The sequence below is a fragment of the Schistocerca gregaria genome, chromosome 3, assembly GCF_023897955.1.
Source record: "Schistocerca gregaria isolate iqSchGreg1 chromosome 3, iqSchGreg1.2, whole genome shotgun sequence".
Lineage (NCBI taxonomy): Eukaryota > Metazoa > Arthropoda > Insecta > Orthoptera > Acrididae > Schistocerca > Schistocerca gregaria.
In genome coordinates this window covers 412,248,871-412,270,505 of record NC_064922.1, presented here as the reverse complement: position 1 = coordinate 412,270,505, position 21,635 = coordinate 412,248,871, and the positions used below count along the sequence as shown (strand labels likewise).

Sequence of the window (21,635 nt, the reverse complement as noted above, 5' to 3'; positions counted from 1 at the left end):
CATTGATGAAATGCAACACTTAGCAGTGAAAGCACATTCACTACAGGCACCAACATACCACTACAACTGACTGAACTCCTGGACGGAGGTTGCAGCTACTAATACAAACATTGAATATTCCAGAATACACAAACATAAATATTTCTTGAAAAATCCAGAAACGATAAATAGTAGATAGCTGATAGCAGATAACTGCCAGTAGTTGGGTTTGAACTAGCGACACACAGCACATCAACCAACGATGCTAATCACTATGCCACACTGCACGCTCCATCACTCACAACAACATAATAGGCCCATAGTGGGCAAAAGTAAGATTCACGTCATGTCCAATGTACATCAACCATGTTATACATTAATGTCAGAATTCATTTGCCCCACTGTCTTGGGACCAACTGGTGCCATCAATGATCAGATATAACAAGTGGTTAATGATTGACAAGTACAGGTTCAAATAAAACCCGATTCAAAAGGCACGAAGGAAATACTCATAAATTTTGACAAGGAATTTTAAATATTTCAGGATGTGGTAGTGGAGACTAATTCAAATAAAACATTCCATCTGGCAACCCAATCCACCTAAAAATGCAAGTCAAAGTCTGGCACTGGCATGGCAATGTATTTGTGGGTAAGGTCAGCCACTAGTCCACTATGTGCACTGTACTGGCTAAAAGAGCCACACATTATGTAGCTAGCAGTCACTGCTAAGCCCTGCTCCTGCAGCTGCAGGCGACATGGTAGCGACTGCCATCGCTGCCAGATGTCACTCCAAATGTCAACTAAACATGGAGCACATAACATTCGTGCTTCACAAGAACTTGACTCCAGTGCAAGTCTGGCATGAGTATCAAAATACATGAAAATATGGTGGGAAGCTTTACTCTATAATACAAGGTAAATCAATTATTATCCAGAATTTAGTTAAATTTTTGGTTATTTTGGTGGTACCATCATTTTATGTTGATGACAAATTCTTTGTTTATTTGTTGTTATATCTGTGCAATTTTCAAGCTGCTAACGCAGTTTCGTTATCGCTGCCGTGTTTTTAATCATGGCTGCTCCACTATCTCTTTGCACCAAAGAGGAGCAACGTTCAGCGATCTGTTTTCTGTGGTTGGAAGACGTATCAGGGGCCAAAATTCATCAAAGACTTTCCGTACAGTATGGGAACAATGTTTTGCCACAACGAAGTGTCTACGAATGGACTGAAAAATTCCGAAATGGTCGCACAAGTGTTACGCATGATGAAGGACTGATAACGGTTTACTGCCACAAATGAAGAAACCAATGAGCGTTCACGTAAAATGATTCTCTTAGACAGACGATTACTAATTGACAAAGTGGCACATCGTCTGCAAATTAGTCACGGTACTGCCTACGAAATCATCCACAACAGACTTGGGTTTCATAAAGTTTGTGCAAAATGGGTCCCAAAACAACTCACACAGTTGCATAAACAAACGCGCTTGGACATCTACAAAAAAATTTGGATCACTATAGTAATGAAGGGGACAACTTCTTAGACAGGATCATTACTGGTGTTTAAACATGGATCTATCATTACACGCCAGAGTGAAAGAGTATGGAATGGAAACATGCAAATTTGCTGTGCAAGAAAAAGTTCAAGACCCAACCGTCCAGGAAAAATGATTCTTACAGTTTTTTGGGGTGCACAAGGTCCAGTACTGGAACATTATGGGGAAAGAGGCACAACAGTAAACAGTCTACATTAGAGCGAGATGCTTACTGCGAGGCTAAAGTCAGCCATTCGAAGCAAACACCGAGGATTGCTGTCAAAAGGTGTTGTGTTGTTGCATGACAATGCCCGTTTGCATACTGCTGCTGACACTGCTGAAACGCTCCAGAAACTGAAATCTGAAGTACTGGATATCCTCCATATAGTCCCGATCTTGCCCCTTCTGACTATCATTTGTTCGGTCCCCTCAAAGAGGCCTTAAGGGGCCGTCGATTCACCTCTGACGCAGCAGTGAAAGAAGCGGTTCATTCCTGGCTCGCAGCTCAACCGAGAACCTTCTTTTATGAGGGCATCAGGAAGCTTGTACAATGATGGACCAAGTGCGTTGAAATGTGAGGAGACTATGTCGAAAAATAATGTTCTTGTAAATTTCCTATTTGATTACAATAAAATTTTATAACCCCTTTGCAGATAATAATTGACTTAGCCTTGTATGTGTGGAAGGAAATTATATAGATAGATGTAGAGACTCTAGTTGTAATAATGTCATGTGGCTTAAAGACCTGGTACGAGTCCTTCAGCTGGGCATCACCTCATCAACTTGAGTGTCCGTCAGTTATCCAACAGGGGAAAGGGTATCTGCATTTTAACTTTGAATCCAAGTCATGTCTCATTTCTGTTGTAGGAATCAGGACATGACCCTACAGGGGTGGGTGAAATGGGCTCCTGTTAGGTCACAATGAAGTACAGTTCCCAACTGGGACATGGGCTGTGGTGGTGGTGGTGGTGGTGGTGGTGGTGGTGACTGGATATGAATGGTTGACCATTAGTTAAAAGTCCCTGGTTAAGAAGTCTTTTATTCATGACAGTTATGAAAAGCAAGAATATAGACTCGCACGTACTGGTGGGCAATAATAGTGTAGCTGGGAGCTAGCTGGTCCAAGTTCATCAGGGAAGTGGCTGCCAGCAGGAGGAAGTCACCCAGTGGATGACCCAGCAGTGTGAAGACATGAAGGTGACTTCATACAAACTTAACTCAGACGGGTACCTGCAGATATTAACAGTAAAGTTTGTCAGCAGTGGCTGGCTGCTTCATCATGACCTGTGAGTGGTCTTCCTCTCACGGTTGTCAGAATGGACTGCTTTGCTGGGCATATGAGAATGAGGGTCTCATTTGGGTGGTAAAATGTGAACCACGCTGGCTGGTGTTTCTCCAAAGGCAGCACTCTTAGCCTGGAAATCATAACAGGCTGAAGTGGCTGGGCATCACCAATGGGCAATGATGACTTCATTTGCCTGAGTTTGTCGTTGTGGTAGAAGCAGCCCAGTTGTAGCTATAAGATGTCACAACTTCGGTTCTCTGACGGACCGTGTCAGCATATGAATTCGTGTTCTTGTGCTCTTAATGCTCTTTCTTGGGCCGTAGCGCCTGCTCATCAGGCTAATGGGCACTATGATGTCATTCTCCTGAATTGACACAAGAGCAGTTCATCCTCCCCACCCGTTTTGTCACCCTTCATGGCGAGGCATCATGGCCTTATATTTCAACAAGATAATGCCTGCCCATGGTGGAAGTTTCTACTGCTTGTTTTCATCCTTCCTTAAGCCCTACCTTGGCCAGCAAAAATCCCTTGGAATGATGTTGCTAGATCTTTTCTTTGCCAGCACATGGTAACCCTTTCCCTTGCAGTGTTTCTTTATGAATTCCATTTCTGATTTCTCATCGTTAACTAACATTAATTCATTAAAGATGCCCACAAGAGAGTAGCTGTACATGGTACTATTTACGCAGCAATACACCTATGTCCCTTTTTTGAAAAATTCTGAAGGACAGGCATCAACAAATATCTTTCGGCAACTTCTTCTAAAATAGAATGCACTCTACTATAAATAAAAAACTACAATACTGTACAGTATTATAAATCTGTATCAGTACCAATTTTTTCATAATGTAATTCACCGACCTATTCTACACAGAAAGTGTGTTTCACTTAATGAGTATTAATTATGACTGGAACGAATAATGCTTATCAAGTGAAGTAATACTGTATAGTGAAAAATTTTACAATACAAATAAATCATGCAAAATACGTAGTCAGTTATTATTATTATTATTATTATTATTATTATTATTATTATTATTATTATTATTATTTATATCCTTTCTCAGACATTATGTGTGGTTAAAAACGGAAAGTGACGCGGACCTTGATCAAGCGTGCCTTCTTTTTAACTGTACGCTGTATGTTACATTGCATTTAGGAACTTTCGGATAATTGAACATGTATCAATAATTACAGATTTCGTAAATAAAATAGAAAGAAACTTGCACATGGGAAAAATATATTAAAAAAAAGATTCACAATAAATAAAACACACAAACACACACACAGAATTTCTAGCTTTCGCAACCAACGGTTGCTTCTTCAGGAAAGAGGGAAGGAGAGGGAAAGACGAAAGGATGTGGGTTTTAAGGGAGAGGGTAAGGAGTCATTCCAATCCCGGGAGCAAAAAGACTTCCCTTAGGGAGAAAAAAAGGACAGGTGTACACTCGCACGCACACACACACATATCCATCCGCACATACACAGACACAAGCAGACATTTGTAAAGGCAAAGAGTTCGGGCAGAGATGTCAGTCGAGGTGGAAGTACGGAGAATGGACAGTTTGTTGCTGGTCATTCCCACATAGAAAGCGTCACAGTGTAGGCAGGTCAGTTGGTAAATCACGTGGGAGCTTTCACATGTGGCTCTTCCTTTGATCGTGTACACCTTCCAGGTTACAGGACTGGAGTAGGTGGTGGTGGGAGGGTGCATAGGACAGGTTATACACCGGGGGAGGTTACAAGGGGAGGAGCCAGAGGGTAGGGAAGGTGGTTTGGGGATTTCATAGGGATGAACTAAGAGGTTATGAAGGTTAGGTGGACTGCGGAAAGACACTCTTGGTGGAGTGGGGAGGATTTCATGAAGGTTGGATCTCATTTCGGGACAGGATTTTAGGAAGTCGTATCCCTGCTGGAGAGCCACATTCAGAGTCTGATCCAGTCCCGGGAAGTATCCTGTCACAAGTGGGGCACTTTTAGGGTTCTTCTGTGAGAGGTTCTGGGTTTGAGGGGATGAGGAAGTGGCTCTGGTTATCTGCTTCTGTACCAGGTCGGGAGGGTAGTTGCGGGATGCGAAAGCTGTTTTCAGGTGGTTGGTGTAATGGTCCAGGGATTCAGGACTGGAGCAGATTCGTTTGCCGTTTGATATGGAATGGGTGGCAGCTGCCATAATGGAGGTACTGTTGCTTGTTGGTGGGTTTGATGTGCACCGATGTGTGAAGCTGGCCATTGGACAGATGGAGGACAACGTCTAGGAAAGTGGCATGGGATTTGGAGTAGGACCAGGTGAATCTGATGGAACCAAAGGAGTTGAGGTTGGAGAGGAAATTCAGGAGTTGTTCTTCACTGTGAGTCCAGATCATGAAGATGTCATCAATAAATCTGTACCAAACTTTGGGTTGGCAGGCTTGCGTAACCAAGAAGGCTTCCTCTAAGCGGCCCATAAATAGGTTGGCATACGAGGGGGCCATCCTGGTACCCATGGCTGTTCCCTTTAATTGTTTTGGTATGTCTGGCCTTCAAAAGTGAAGAAATTGTGGGTCAGGATTAAGCTGGCTAAGGTGACGAGGAAAGAGGTTTTAGGTAGGATGGCAGGTGATCGGCGTGAAAGGAAGTGCTCCATTGCAGCGCGGCCCTGGACGTGCTGGATATTTGTGTATAGGGAAGTGGCATCAATGGTTACAAGGATGGTTTCCGGGGGTAACAGACTGGGTAAAGATTCCAGGCGTTCGAGAAACTGATTGGTGTCTTTGATGAAGGATGGGAGACTGCATGTAATGGGTTGAAGGTGTTGATCTACGTAGGCAGAGATACGTTCTGTGGGGGCTTGGTAACCAGCTACAATGGGGCGGCCGGGATGTTTGGGTTTGTGAATTTTAGGAAGTAGGTAGAAAGTAGGTGTGCGAGGTGTCTGTGGGGTCAGGAGTTTGATGGAGTCAGGTGAAAGGTTTTGTAGGGGGCCTAAGGTTCTGAGGATTCCTTAAAGCTCCACCTGGACATCAGGAATGGGATTACCTTGGCAAACTTTGTATGTAGAGTTATCAACACCTTCAACCCATTACATGTAGTCTCCCATCCTTCATCAAAGACACCAACCACTTTCTCGAATGTCTGGAATCCTTACCCAGTCTGTTGCCCCCGGAAACCATCCTTGTAACCATTGATGCCACTTCCCTATACACAAATATCCAGCACATCCAGGGCCTCGCTGCAATGGAGCACTTCCTTTCACGCCGATCACTTGCCACCCTACCTAAAACCTTTTTCCTTGTCACCTTAGCCAGCTTCAGCCTGACCCACAACTTCTTCACTTTTGAAGGCCAGACATACCAACAATTAAAGGGAACAGCCATGGGTACCAGGATGGCCCCCTCGTATGCCAACCTATTTATGGATCGCTTAGAGGAAGCCTTCTTGGTTACCCAAGCCTGCCAACCCAAAGTTTGGTACAGATTTATTGACGACATCTTCATGATCTGGACTCACAGTGAAGAACAACTCCTGAATTTCCTCTCAAACCTCAACTCCTTTGGTTCCATCAGATTCACCTGGTCCTACTCCAAATCCCATGCCACTTTCCTTGACGTTGACCTCCATCTGTCCAATGGCCAGCTTCACACATCCGTCCACATCAAACCCACCAACAAGCAACAGTACCTCCATTATGACAGCTGCCACCCATTCCATATCAAACGGTCCCTTCCCTACAGCCTAGGCCTTCGTGGCAAATGAATCTGCTCCAGTCCTGAATCCCTGGACCATTACACCAACAACCTGAAAACAGCTTTCGCATCCCGCAACTACCCTCCCGAACTGGAACAGAAGCAAATAACCGGAGCCACTTCCTCATCCCCTCAAACCCAAAACCTCTCACAGAAGAACCATAAAAGTGCCCCAATTGTGACAGGATACTTCCCGGGACTGGATCAGACTCTGAATGTGGCTCTCCAGCAGGGATACGACTTCCTAAAACCCTGCCTCGAAATGAGATCCATCCTTCATGAAATCCTCCCCACTGGACCAAGAGTGTCTTTCCGCCGTCCACCTAACCTTCGTAACCTCTTGGTACACCCCTATGAAATCCCCAAACCACCTTCCCTACCCTCTAGCTCCTAACCTTGTAACCGCCCCAGTGTAAAACCTGTCCTATGCACCCTCCCACCACCACCTACTCCAGTCCTGTAACCCGGAAGGTGTACACAATCAAAGGAAGAGCCACGTGTGAAAGCACCCACGTGATTTACGAACTGACCTGCCTACACTGTGACGCTTTCTATGTGGGAATGACCAGCAACAAACTGTCCATTCGCATGAATGGACACAGGCAGACAGTGTTTGTTGGTAATGAGGATCACCCTGTGGCTAAACATGCCTTGGTGCACGGCCAACACATCTTGGCACAGTGTTACACCGTCCGGGTTATCTGGATACTTCCCACCAACACCAACCTATCCGAACTCCGGAGATAGGAACTCACCGTTCAGTATATGCTCTCTTCTCGATATCCGCCAGGCCTCAACCTCCGCTAATTTCAAGTTGCCGCCACTCATACCTCACCTGTCTTTCAACAACTTCTTTGCCTCTCTACTTCCGCCTCGACTGACATCTCTGCCCAAACTCTTTGCCTTTACAAATGTCTGCTTGTGTCTGTGTATGTGCGGATGGATATGTGTGTGTGTGTGTGTGTGTGTGTGTGTGTGTGTGTGTGTGTGTGTGTGTGTGTGTGCGTGTGCGTGCGTGCGAGTGTACACCTGTCCTTTTTTTCCCCCTAAGGAAGTCTTTCTGCTCCCGGGATTGGAATGACTATTTACCCCCTCCCTTAAAACCCACATCCTTTCGTCTTTCCCTCTCCTTCCCTCTTTCCTGAAGAAGCAACTGTTGGTTGCGAAAGCTAGAAATTCTGTGTGTGTGTTTGTGTGTGTTATTTATTGTGCCTATCTACCGGCGCTTTCCCGCTTGGTAAGTCTTGGAATCTTTGTTTTTAATATAATAACAGATTTCTGTAGTTGTATATATACGTTTGGATGTAGCTGTATTGCGCTGATGTACTGGTGGATATTTTGTGGTATGACTCCTGTAGTTGATAGTATAATTGGTATAATGTCAACTTTATCCTGATGCCACATATACTTGACTTCCTCAGCCAGTTGGATGTATTTTTCCATTTTTTCTCCCGTTTTCTTCTGTATATTTGTTGTACTGGGTATGGATATTTCGATTAGTTGTGTTAATTTCTTCTTTTCAATGGTGAGTATGATGTCAGGTTTGTTATGTGATGTTGTTTGATCTGTTATAATGGTTCTGCTCCAGTATAATTTGTATTCATCATTCTCCAGTAGATTTTGTGGCGCATGCTTGCATGTGGGAACGTGTTGTTTTATAAGTTTATGTTGTAAGGCAAGCTGTTGATGTATTATTTTTGCTACATTGTCATGTCTTCTGAGGTATTCTGTATTTGCTAGTATTGTACATCCGCTTGTGACGTGATCTACTGTTTCTATTTGTTGTTTGCAAAGTCTGCATTTATCTGTTGTGGTATTGGGATCTTTAATAATATGCTTGCTGTAATATGTGGTGTTTATTGTTTGATCCTGTATTGCAGTCTTGAATCCTTCCATGTCACTGTATATATTGCCTTTTCTTAGCCATGTGTTGGATGCGTCTTGATCGATGCGTGGCTGTGTTAGATGATACGGGTGCTTGCCATGTAGTGTTTTCTTTTTCCAGTTCTACTTTCTTCGTATCTGTTGATGTTATGTGATCTAAAGGGTTGTCGAAGTGGTTATGAAATTGCAGTGGTGTAGCCGATGCATTTATACGAGTGATTGCTTTGTGTATTTTGCTAGTTTCTGCTCGTTCTAGAAAGAATTTTCTTAAATTGTCTACCTGTCCATAATGTAGGTTTTTTATGTTGATAAATCCCCTTCCTCCTTCCTTTCTGCTTAATGTGAATCTTTCTGTTGCTGAATGTATGTGATGTATTCTATATTTGTGGCATTGTGATAGTGTAAGTGTATTGAGTGCTACTAGGTCTGTGTTACTCCATTTCACTACTCCAAATGGGTAGGTCAATACTGGTATAGCATAAGTATTTATAGCTTTTGTCTTATTTCTTGCTGTCAATTCTGTTTTCAGTATTTTTGTTAGTCTTTGTCTATATTTTTCTTTTAGTTCTTCTTTAATATTTGTATTATCTATTCCTATTTTTTGTCTGTATCCTAGATATTTATAGGCATCTGTTTTTTCCATCGCTTCTATGCAGTCGCTGTGGTTATTCCATATGTAATCTTCTTGTTTAGTGTATTTTCCCTTGACTATGCTATTTTTCTTACATTTTTCTGTTCCAAAAGCCATATTTATATCATTGCTGAATACTTCTGTTATCTTTAGTAATTGCTTGAGTTGTTGATTTGTTGCTGCCAGTAGTTTTAGATCATCCATGTATAGCAAATGTGTGTTTTGTGTTGGTATATCCCAGGAATATTGTATCCATAATTTGTATTATTTAGCATGTTGGATAGTGGGTTCAGAGCAAGGCAGAACCAGAAAGGATTTAATGAGTCTCCTTGGTCTATTCCACACTTAATCTGTATTGGCTGTGATGTGATAATATTTGAATTTGTTTGGATATTAAGTGTGGTTTTCCAATTTTTCCATTTATGTTTAGGAACTGTATCAATTTAGGTTCTACTTTGCATATTTCCAATATTTGTAGTAACCATGAGTGGGGTACACTATCAAAAGCTTTTTGACAATCAATGTATGCGTAGTGTATCGGGCTTTGTTTAGTTTTAGCTTGATATGTCACCTCTGCATCTATTATCAGTTGCTCTCCACATCCTCATGCTCCTCTGCAATAGTCTTTTTGTTCTTCAATTATAATTTTGTTCTGTGTTGTATGTGTCATTAATTTCTGTGTAATGACTGAAGTTAATATTTTGTATATTGTTGGTAGGCATGTTATGCGGCAATATTTAGCTGGGTTTGCTATGTCTGCTTGATCTTTAGGTTTCAGATAAGTTATTCCATGTGTAAGTGTATCAGGGAATGTGTATGGATCTGCAATGTAACTGTTAAATAATTTAGATAGATGTGAATGTGTTGAGGAGAACTTCTTTAGCCAGAAATTTGCTATTTTATCTTTTCCAGGGGCTTTCCAATTGTGCGTAGAATCAATCGCTCGGGTGACTTCATGTTGCAATATTATCACTTCAGGCATTTGTGGTATCATCTTGTATGTGTCTGTTTCTGCTTGTATCCACCGTGCATGCCTGTTATGTTGTACCGGATTTGACCATATGTTGCTCCAGAAGTGTTCCATGTCTGTTATGTTTGGTGGATTGTCTATTTTAATGTGTGTGTTATCTATTGTCTGGTAAAATTTCTTTTGGTTTGTGTTGAATGTTTGGTTTTGTTTCCTTCTATTTTCACTTTTTTTTATATCTTTGGCCGATGCTTGTAATTTTTGCTTCTTTTCATCTAATTGCTCTATCACTTCTTGTTGTGAGATTTTACCTAACCTTTTTCGATTTTTGTCTGACATTTCATTTCTTATAAATTGTGTTAGCTGTCCGATGTCTTTTCTCAGTTTTTCTATTCTGATCTGTAGCCTGTGTTGCCATGCTGGTTTGGTGGGTTTCTTCTGTGTGTTGGTTGGTTCTGATCTCTGCCTAGTGTGTATATTCAGTGTAGTGAGTGTTCGTATATAAACCAGTAGTTTTAACTCTGCCATAGTTGTGTTTTCATTTATTTTATGTGTATGATTGTGTTGATAGTTGTTATTATTGTTTCGACTTAGGGTTATTTGGCGGTCTATGCAAGAATGGTCTATGGTCTAATGTCTGTATTTGTGTCTTTGTATTCTATATATGTCAACTGAAATTCTTCTTCTATATCTAACACGTGTGTCACTTCGTGTTCTATTTGTGCTTGTTCTGGTGGATGTCTTAAGATTTTGTTTTCCTTTGATTGTTTAATTGATGCGTGTTGTTCTTTGTTTGTTTGCTCTGGGATGTTTGAGTCCATTACTGTATTTTCTTTTTCTTCTGATTGCACATCATTTTGTTCCAGTATTTGTTGTTGGATGTTTTCTAATTCTGACTGGGGTATCCTGTTATTTATGATTATCACATGGATCTGATCAGCTAGTCGTCGTTCTGTTAATAATAATAATAATAATAATAAAAATTTTATTATTATTATTATTATTATTATTATTATTATTATTATTATTATTATTATTTTATGACCAATGAAAATACACATTAACTGGCACATACAACTGAAGGACATTTTGAATCATTCAGCCTCAGCTGTTTTTTTTTTTCCTATATTCCATATATTATACCTTGAATGTTTGGCCAAATTCGGCCTCACAGGCCATTTTTAAGCACAGTAGGTGTCGATGTGTTATACACTTCTTATCCTGTCAATAAATGGTGATTAGCTGCTCTGAAAGTTAGCGCATAACGCGCAAGCATCAGAATTAAAACTGGGAAGTTTATTGCACACAGTTATAGTCATGTTTCTAGCTAATGCCACTTCATAGGATAGTACGTGTGCTCACATTCGTTGTCAAGCTGGTATTTGAAAATGAAAGCATTACGAAAGCTTCTTAACTGTACCAAGGAGTTCAGAGCAGTACAGGGCAACAGACCTCAATGAAACTTGGACAAACTACTCGTATAGTTAGATATTGGCCCTTGGGGCTTTGTGGAAATGCAAATTTGCCCATAGACTAAAATGATTGGATATCCTTACCTAACACACCTAACACACATTCCAAGGCGTGGCAGGCAGCGAAAGGCGTCCCCGGAGGCTGATCAGAAAGCCTCCCCGGTGCGTCTGACAAACCGGTTTCAGGCACTGTCTCTGGCTGAGCCAGATGCAGCTGCCTGCCCTGTTTCAGAGGATCATTCTCAGCCTTCAAGGTCCGGGCAATCGCAGAGGGTGGGCTTACTGGTAGTTGGGAGCTCCCATGTTAGGCGCGTAATGGGGCCCCTTAGGGATACGGCGGCTAAGGAGGGGAAGAAATCCAGTGTGCACTCCGTGTGCATTCCGGGAGGAGTCATTCCTGATGTGGAAAGGGTCCTTCCGGATGCTATGAAGAGCACAGGGTGCAGCCAGCTGCAGGTGGTGGCACATGTCAGCACTAATGACGTGTGTCGCTTTGGATCTGAGGAAATTCTCTCTGGATTCCAGCGGCTATCTGATTTGGTGAAGGCTGCCGGTCTTGCTTAAGAGATGAAGGCAGAGCTCACCATCTGCAGCATCGTTGACAGAACCGACTGCGGACCTTTGGTGCAGAGCCGGGTGGAGGGTCTGAATCAGAGGCTCAGACGGTTTTGCGACCGTATTGGCTGCAGATTCCTAGACTTGCGCCATAGGGTGGTGGGGTTTCGAGTTCCGCTGAATAGGTCAGGAGTTCACTACACTCAGCTGGCGGCTACACGGGTAGCGGAGGCTGTGTGGCGTGGACTGGGCGGTTTTTTAGGTTAGAAGGCCTCGGGAAAGTGCGGGATGGGCTGCAATGTCAAAGGGTGCTTGGCAATTACAGGACGTGCTTGGATCAAGGAACAGTCGGAATTTTAGTTGTAAATTGTTGTAGTTGCGCTGGAAAAGTCCCTGAGCTTCAAGCGCTAATAGAAAGCACAGAAGCTGATATCGTTATAGGTACAGAAAGCTGGCTAAAGCCTGAAATAAGTTCTGCAGAAATTTTTACGAAGTCTCAGACGGTGTTCAGGAAAGATAGATTAGGCAGAATTGGTGGTGGAGTGTTGGTGTCTGTCAGTAGTGGTTTATCTTGTAGTGAAGTCGAAGTAGATACTCCGTGCGAATTGGTGTGGGTGGAGGATATACTTAACAGCCGAATTAAGTTAATAATTGGCTCCTTCTACCGACCCCCAGACTCCGATGATACAGTTGCGGAACAGTTCAGAGAAAGTTTGAGTCTCGTAACAAATAAATACCCCACTCATACGGTTATAGTTGGTGGGGACTTCAACCTACCCTCGGTATGTTGGCAAAAATACTTGTTCAAAACCGGTGGTAGGCAGAAAACGTCTTCCGAGATTGTCCTAAATGCATTCTCCGAAAATTATTTCGAGCAGTTAGTCCACGAACCCACGCGAATTGTAAATGGTTGCGAAAACACACTTGACCTCTTGGCCACAAACAATCCAGAGCTGATAGAGAGCATCATGACTGATACAGGGATTAGTGATCACAAGGTCATTGTAGCTAGGCTCAATACCATTTCTTCCAAATCCATCAGAAACAAACGCAAAATAATTTTATTTAAAAAAGCGGATAAAGTGCCACTAGAAGCCTTCCTAAAAGACAATTTCCATTCCTTCCGAACTGACTATGCGAATGTAGACGAGATGTGGCTCAAATTCAAAGATATAGTAGCAACAGCAATTGAGATATTCATACCTCATAAATTGGTAAGAGATGGAACGGATCCCCCGTGGTACACAAAAAAGGTCCGAACGCTGTTGCAGAGGCAACGGACAAAGCATGCGAAGTTCAGAAGAACGCGAAATCCTGAAGATGGGCTAAAATTTACAGACGCGCGAAATTTGGCACGTACTTCGATGCGAGATGCCTTTAATAGGTTCCACAACGAAACATTGTCTCGAAATTTGGAAGAAAATCCGAAGAAATTCTGGTCGTATGTAAAGTACACAAGCGGCAAGACGCAGTCAATACCTTCGCTGCGCAGTGCCGATGGTACTGTTATCGACGACTGTGCCGCTAAAGCGGAGTTATTGAACGCAGTTTTCCGAAATTCCTTCACCAGGGAAGACGAATGGAATTTGAAACACGAACATCTGCTAGCATGAGTTTCTTAGAAGTAGATACCTTAGGGGTTGCGAAGCAACTCAAATCGCTTGATAAGGGCAAGTCTTCAGGTCCAGATTGTATACCGATTAGGTTCCTTTCAGATTACGCTGATACTATAGCTCCCTACTTAGCACTCATATACAACCGCTCGCTCACCGATAGATCTGTACCTACAGATTGGAAAATTGCGCAGGTCGCACCAGTGTCAAGAAGGGTAGTAGGAGTAATCCATTTAACTACAGACCTATATCATTGACGTCGGTTTGCAGTAGGGTTTTGGAGCATATACTGTATTCAAACATTATGAATCACCTCGAAGGGAACGATCTATTGACACGTAATCAGCATGGCTTCAGAAAACATCGCTCTTGTGCAACGCAGCCAGCTCTTTATTCGCACGAAGTAATGGCCGCTATCGACAGGGGATCTCAAGTTGATTCCGTATTTCTAGATTTCCGGAAAGCTTCTTGACACCGTTCCTCACAAGCGACTTCTAATCAAGCTACGGAGCTATGGGGTATCGTCTAAGTTTTGCGACTGGATTCGTGATTTCCTGTCAGGAAGGTCGCAGTTCGTAGTAATAGACGGCAAATCATCGAGTAAAACTGAAGTGATATCAGGTGTTCCCCAGGGAAGCGTCCTGGGACCTCTACTGTTCCTGATCTATATAAATGACCTGGGTGACAATCTGAGCAGTTCTCTTAGACTGTTCGCAGATGATGCTGTAATTTACCGTCTAGTAAGGTCATCCGAAGACTAGTCTCAGCTGCAAAGCGATTTAGAAAAGATTGCTGTGTGGTGTGGCAGGTGGCAGTTGACGCTAAATAACGAAAAGTGTGAGGTGATCCACATGAGTTCCAAAAGAAATCCGTTTGAATTCGATTACTCGATAAATAGTACAATTCTCAAGGCTGTCAATTCAACTAAGTACCTGGGTCTTAAAATTACGAACAACTTCAGTTGGAAGGACCATATAGATAATATTGTCGGGAAGGCGAGCCAAAGGTTGCGTTTCATTGGCAGGACACTTAGAAAATGCAACAAGTCCACTAAAGAGACAGCTTACACTACACTCGTTCGTCCTCTGTTAGAATATTGCTGCGCGGTGTGGGATCCTTACCAGGTGGGATTGACGGAGGACATCGAGAGGGTGCAAAGAAGGGCAGCTCGTTTTGTATTATCGCGTTATAGGGGAGAGAGTGTGGCAGATATGATACACGAGTTGGGATGGAAGTCATTACAGCATAGACGTTTTTCGTCGCGGCGAGACCTTTTTACGAAATTTCAGTCACCAACTTTCTCTTCCGAATGCGAAAATATTTTGTTGAGCCCAACCTACATAGGTAGGAATGATCATCAAAATAAAATAAGAGAAATCAGAGCTCGAACAGAAAGGTTTAGGTGTTCGTTTTTCCCGCTCGCTGTTCGGGAGTGGAATAGTAGAGAGATAGTATGATTGTGGTTCGATGAACCCTCTGCCAAGCACTTAAATGTGAATTGCAGAGTAGTCATGTAGATGTAGATGGACAGATTTTGGCCCAATATCCCTCAGAAGGACATCCACCAACTCTACCAATCAATGACAAGCCGAATAACCACTTGCATATAGGCCAGACATGTACCAATGCATTGCTGACTTACTCAGTTCGTGAAGCTCTTTCTTTTGAATAAATCATCCAGTTTTTCTAAAACTTATCATTTGTTTGTCCGTACATGCAAATCACATCAACTGATTTCCGTCCCATTCAGATAATTCTTTCATGGCACGTGTGTGTGTGTGTGTGTGTGTGTGTGTGTGTGTGTGTGTGTGTGTGTCCTTGTGCCACATATTAGAACTGCCCAATAAATCACAATAACAGTTGGAAAATTCAAACACCTAAAAACACATGAAATTTCACGACTTCAAAACAAAAATGACAATTGATAACAAACTCGCAGCAACTGGAGTACCGATGGTGTCCACTGTTACACACAGTACTCAGCCACAAACACAGAAAGTGCCACCAGCGTAGCAGTTTCAAGTGTGACACCACACAGTTGTATTTTCATCCAAGAATAACTTCAAAATTATCTGTTTCTTTGTTACAAGAGTTTGTTTCTTGGTTCTAGATAAATGCGTAATAAAACTGCAAGATCTTGTTGTAACATTGCTAGGGTATTTGCTTTACCACCATTTATTTATTGCATCTTTTCCTAAAAGAAATACATCCTCTTCCCGTGATTCAAATTAATCGCATTCCGACACCTCTTGTCCTATTCCTGAATCATAATCGCTTTCATGTACACAATCCTGGTTCTCCGAGTCAGGAATACAATTTTCACGATCTTCATAACTCAGCTCATGACATCATTCCAGTCATACATCACGTCTTCTGCTGAAAACTTACCAGATTTTAAGACATTTATTAGAAAAACTACACCTACATTTATAGTCTGCAAGCCACCCAACGGTGTGTGGCGGAAGGCACTTTACATGCCACTGTCATTACCACCCTTTCCTGTTCCAGTCACCTATGGTTCGCATGAAGAACGACTGCCGGAAAGCCTCCGTGCGCGCTCGAATATCTCTAATTTTACATTTGTGATCTCCTCGGGAGGTATAAGTAGGGGGAAGCAATATATTCGATACCTCATCCAAAAACGCACCCTCTTTAAACTTGTCAGCAAGCTACACCGCGACGCAGAGCGCCTCTCTTGCAGAGTCTGAAACTCGAGTTTGCTAAACATCTCCGCAATTCTATCATGCTTACCAAATAACCCTGTGGCAAAATGCACTGCTCTTCTTTGGATCTTCTCTATCATCTCTGTCAACCCAACCTGGTACGGATCCCACATTGATGAGCAATACTCAAGTATAGGTCGAACGAGTGCTTTGTAAGCCACCTCCTTTGCTGACGGACTACATTTTCTAAGGACTCTCCCAATGAACCTCAACCTGGTACCTGCCTTACCAACAATTAATTTTGTATGATCATTCCACTTCAAATCATTCTGCACGCATACTCCCAGATATTTTACAGAAGTTACTGCTACCAGTGTTTGTTCCGCTATCATATAATTATACAATAAAGGATCCTTCTTTCTATGTATTCGCAATACATTACATTTGTCTATGTTAAGGGTCAGTTGCCATTCCCTGCACCAAGAGCCTATCCGCTGCAGATCTTCCTGCATTTTGCTGCAATTTTCTAATGTTGCAACTTCTCTTTATACTACAGCATCATCTGCGGAAATCCGCATGGAACTTCGACACTATTTACTAGGTCATTTATATATATTGTGAAAAGCAATGGTCCCATAACACTCCCCTGCGGCACGCCCGAGGTTACTTTAATGTCTGTAGATGTCTCTCCATTGAGAACAACATGCTATGTTCTGTTTGCTAAAAACTCTTCAATCCAGCCACACAGCTGGTCTGATATTCCGTAGGCTTTGTTTATCAGGCGACAGTGCGGAACTGTATCGAACGCCTTCCAGAAGTCAAGGAAAATGGCATATACCTGGGAGCCTGTATCTAATATGTTCTGGGTCTCACGAACAAATAAAGCGAGTTGGGTCTCACTCAATCGCTGTTTCTGGAATCCATGTTGATTCCTACAGAGTAGATTCTGGGTTTCCAGAAATGACATGATACGAGAGCAAAAAACATGTTCTAAAATTCTACAACAGATCAATGTCAGAGATTTAGGTCTATAGTTTTGCACATCTGCTCGACGACCCTTCTTGAAGACTAGGACTACCTGTGCTCTCTTCCAATCATTTGGAACCTACCGTTTCTCTAGAGACTTGCGGTACACAGATGTTAGCAGGGGGCAAGTTCTTTCGCGTACTCTGTGTAGAATCGAATTGGTATCCCGTCAGGTCCAGTGGACTTTCCTCTGTTGAGTGATTTCAGTTGCTTTACCATTCCTTAGACACTTATTTCGATGTCAGCCATTTTTTTCGTTTGTGCGAGGATTTAGAGAAGGAACAGCAGTGCGGTGTTCCTCTGTGAAACTAGACGTAAAGAAAATATTTACTTTTCTTACCTTAAGTATTCTAGGCAAAAAGCAAGTTAACTGTAGTTAGTTTTGATATGCCTAAAATCATGCACAAGAAAGTTGGACTGAATCTAGGTAAACAATGAAGTAACATAGAATTACTTTGTTTGAGACTGTAGCAGTACAGCTTACCCGGATGACCAGCATCCTCTAAGCTGTCTTATAAACAGTTCAACGTAACGTAACTGAAAGCAAATAATAAGGACTGAAGCTAACAGATGGAGAGTTGATGGAAATGTACTGAAAAGCACACTGAATCAATCCTGTCCGGTCAGACAAAACAGAGCGGGAAAGTCATGTGGATGACAAATGCCAGTCGTGCGAGCGACAGAGGGTTTAGTGGCTGCTGTTAGGGAAGGGAGAGAGTGGGGACGTCGAGCACTCACATGGATGGTCGGCTCGTCGTCCGGCTGCTTGGCCGCCGCCGCGCACAGCACGGTGCCGATGTCCTCTATCTGCTTGCAGACGCCGTCGGCGATGTTGGCGCACGCGAAGACGACGTCGTCGTCCACGTTGTTGTTGTTGCGCGCGCCGCGCGACAGGCGCTTGCGCAGCCGTTTCTCCAGCATGCACACCTCGGCGCTGCACGCCACCTTGCGCGCCGTCTTCTTCTTGTTCTTGGCGGCGCTCTCGTCCTCGCCGTCCTCTGGCACGAACGTGAACATCTTCTCCAGCACAATGAACACCAGCAGCCCCGCCAGCACTAGTAGGCCCTTGTCGACGCTCGGATGTCCGCCGTGGTCTGCAACAGCCATTCAACCGTGCGCTGGTAAGTTGGTTCGTATATTTTATGCGTGGTGGGCATATACTCGGGAACATGCAGTGTGGGCTGTGATTATCGTGCTACAGCGAAAACTGGTAGATATGCCATCGCGTTAATGTGGAACAGATTTACGCTGGAAAACAACTAGTTCCAATTGTGACTGCCAGGTACAAATCTGTCGCTGTACACTGATTTTATGGCGGAATGACATCTATGAACCTTGCCGCTGGTGGGGAGGCTTGCATATCTCGGCGATACAGATAGCCGTACCGTAGGTGCAACACCAACGGAGGGGGGTATCTGTTGAGCGACCACACAAACGTGTGGTTCCTGAAGTGGGACAGCAGCCTTTTCAGTGGTTGCGGGTGGGCAACAGTCTGGATGATTGACTGATCTGGCCTTGTAACACTAACCAAAACTGCCTCGCTGTGCTGGTACTGCGAACGGGTGAAAGCAAGGGAAAACTACATCCGTAATTTTTCCCGAGGGCATGCAGCTTTACTGTATGATTAAATGATGATGGCATCATCTTGGGTAAAATATTCCGGAGGTAAAATAGTCCCCCCATTAGGATCTCCGGGCGGGGACTACTCAAGAGGACGTTGTTATCAGGAGAAAGAAAACTGGCGTTCTACGGATCGGAGCGTGGAATGTCAGATCCCTTAATCGGGCAGGTAGGTTAGAAAATTTAAAAAGGGAAATGGATAGTTTAAAGTTAGATATAGTGGGAATTAGTGAAGTTCGGTGGCAGGAGGAACAAGACTTCTGGTCAGGTGAATTCAGGGTTATAAATACAAAATCAAATAGGGGTAATGCAAGAGTAGGTTTAGTAAGGAATAAAAGAATAGGAGCACTGATAAGCTACTACGAACAGAGTAGTGAACGCATTATTGTAACCGAGATAGACACGAAGCCCACGCCAATCACAGTAGTACAAGTTTATATGCCAACTAGCTCTGCAGATGACGAAAAGATTGAAGGAATGTATAATGAAACAAAAGAAATTATTGAGATAGTTAAGGGAGACGAAAATTTAGTAGTCATGGGGGGAGGGGGGGGGGGCTGGAATTCGATAGTAGGAAAATGAAGAGGACACGTTGTAGGCGAATATTGAAAGGGGATAAGGAATGAAACAAGAAGCCACCTTAACTTAATCATAGATGACACTTGGATTAAAAATCATGGGAGAAGGTTGTATACGTGGAAAAGGCCTGGAGATACTGCAAGGTGTCAAATACATTATATAATGGTAAGGCAGAGATTTAGGAACCAGGTTTCAAATTGTTAAGACATTGCCAGGCGCCACAGGTGGCCTCTGGCCACAATCTATTGGTTATAAACTGTAGATTAAAACTAATGAAACTGCAAAAAGGTGAGAATTTAAGAAGACGGGATCTGGTTAACTGACATAACCAGAGGGGGGAAAGAAATAGAGTAAAGGAAGAATGGGTAGTTATGAAAGAGGAAATTGCAAAGGCAGCAAAGGATCAAGTAGGCAAAAAGACGAGGGCGAGTAGAAATCCTTGGGTAATAGAAGGAGTACAAGAATCTCAAACATGAGATCGACAGGAAGTGCAAAATGGCTAAGCAGGGATGGCTAGAGGACCAATGTAAATCTGTAGAGGCGTATATCACTAGGGGTTAGATAGATACTGCCTACAGGAAAATTAAAGAGACCTTTGCAGAAAAGAGAACCACTTGTATGAATATCAAAAGCTCAGATAGAAAACCAGTTCTCAGCCAAGAAGGGAAGGCAGAAAGGTGGCCGGCCCTTGTGACCGCGCGGTTCTAGGCGCTTCAGTCTGGAACCGCGCGACCGCAACTGTCGCAGGTTCGGATCCTGCTTCGACATGGATGTGTGTGAAATCCTTAGGTTAGTTAGATTTAAGTAATTCTAAGTTCTAGGGGTCTGCTGACCTCAGATGATAAGTCCCACAGTGCTCAGAGCCATTTGAACCGTTTGAGCAGAAAGGTGGAAGGAGTATAAAAAGGGACAATACAAAGACGATGTACTTGAGGGCGATTTTATGGAAATGGAAGAGGACGTAGATGAAGAGGAAATGGGAGATATGACGCTGCGTGAAGAGTTTGACAGAGCACTGACAGACCTAAGACGAAACAAGGCCCCAGGAATAGACAACATTCCATTAGAGCCACTGATAGCCTTAAGGAGAGCCAGCCCTGACGAAACTCTACCATCTGGTGAGCAAGGTGGATGAGTCAGGCGAAACCCTCATACTTAAAGAAGAACGTAACAATTCCAATCCCAATCCCAAAGAAAGCAGTAGTTAACAGGTGTGAAAATTACCGAACCAGCAGTTTAATAGGTCACAGCTGCAAAATACTAACGCGAATTCTTTACAGACGAATGGAAAAATTTGCAGAAGCCGACCTTGGGAAGTATCAGTTTGGATTTTGTAGAAATGTTGGAACACGTGAGGCAATACTGAGCCTACGACTTATCTTATAAGATAGGTTAAGGAAACGCAAACCTACGTTTCTAACATTTGTAGACTGTTGATTGGAATCCTCTCTTTCAAATTCTGAAGGTGGCAGGTGTAAAATGCAGGGAGCGAAAGGCTACTTACAATTTGTACAGAAACCAGATGGCAGTTATAAGAGTCGAGGGGCTTGAAAGGGAAGCAGTGATTGGGAAGGAAGTGAGACAGGGTTGTAGCCTATCCCCGGTGTTATTCAATCTACATATTGAGCAAGCAGTAAAGGAAACAAAGGAAGTATTTGGAGTAGGAATTAAAATCTATAGAGAAGAAATAAAAACTTAAGAGGTTCACCGATGACATTGTAATTCTGTCAGAGAAAGCAGAGGATCTGGAAGAGCAGTTGAATGGAATGGACAATGTCTACAAAGGAGGATTTAAGATGAACATCAGCGAGGGTAATGGAATGTAGTCTAATTAAATCAGGTGATTCTAAGGGAATTAGATTAGGAAATGAACCACAACGTAGTAGGTGGGTTTTGCTACTTGGAGAGCAAAATAAGTGATGATGGTCGAAGTAGAGGGATTAAAATGTAGACTGGCAATCGCAAGGAAAGCGTTTTTGAAGAAGAGAAATTTGTTAACATCGAGTATAGATTTAAATGTCAGAAAGTCGTTTCTGAAAGTATTTGTATGGAGTATAGCCATGTATGGAAGTGCAACATGGACGACAAATATTTTAGACAAGAA

At 42.9% G+C, this 21,635-nt stretch overlaps 1 protein-coding gene across 1 annotated transcript in view; it reads right to left on the bottom strand.

The window, feature by feature from the left end:
• Positions 1-21,635, bottom strand: part of LOC126356281 (zinc transporter ZIP13 homolog) — a 212,868-nt gene that overhangs the window by 12,558 nt on the left and 178,675 nt on the right. Inside the window, exon 3 of the mRNA XM_050007151.1 lies at positions 18,071-18,426. Coding sequence (XP_049863108.1) covers positions 18,071-18,426 — 356 coding nt within the window. The remainder of the gene's footprint in view (positions 1-18,070; positions 18,427-21,635) is intronic.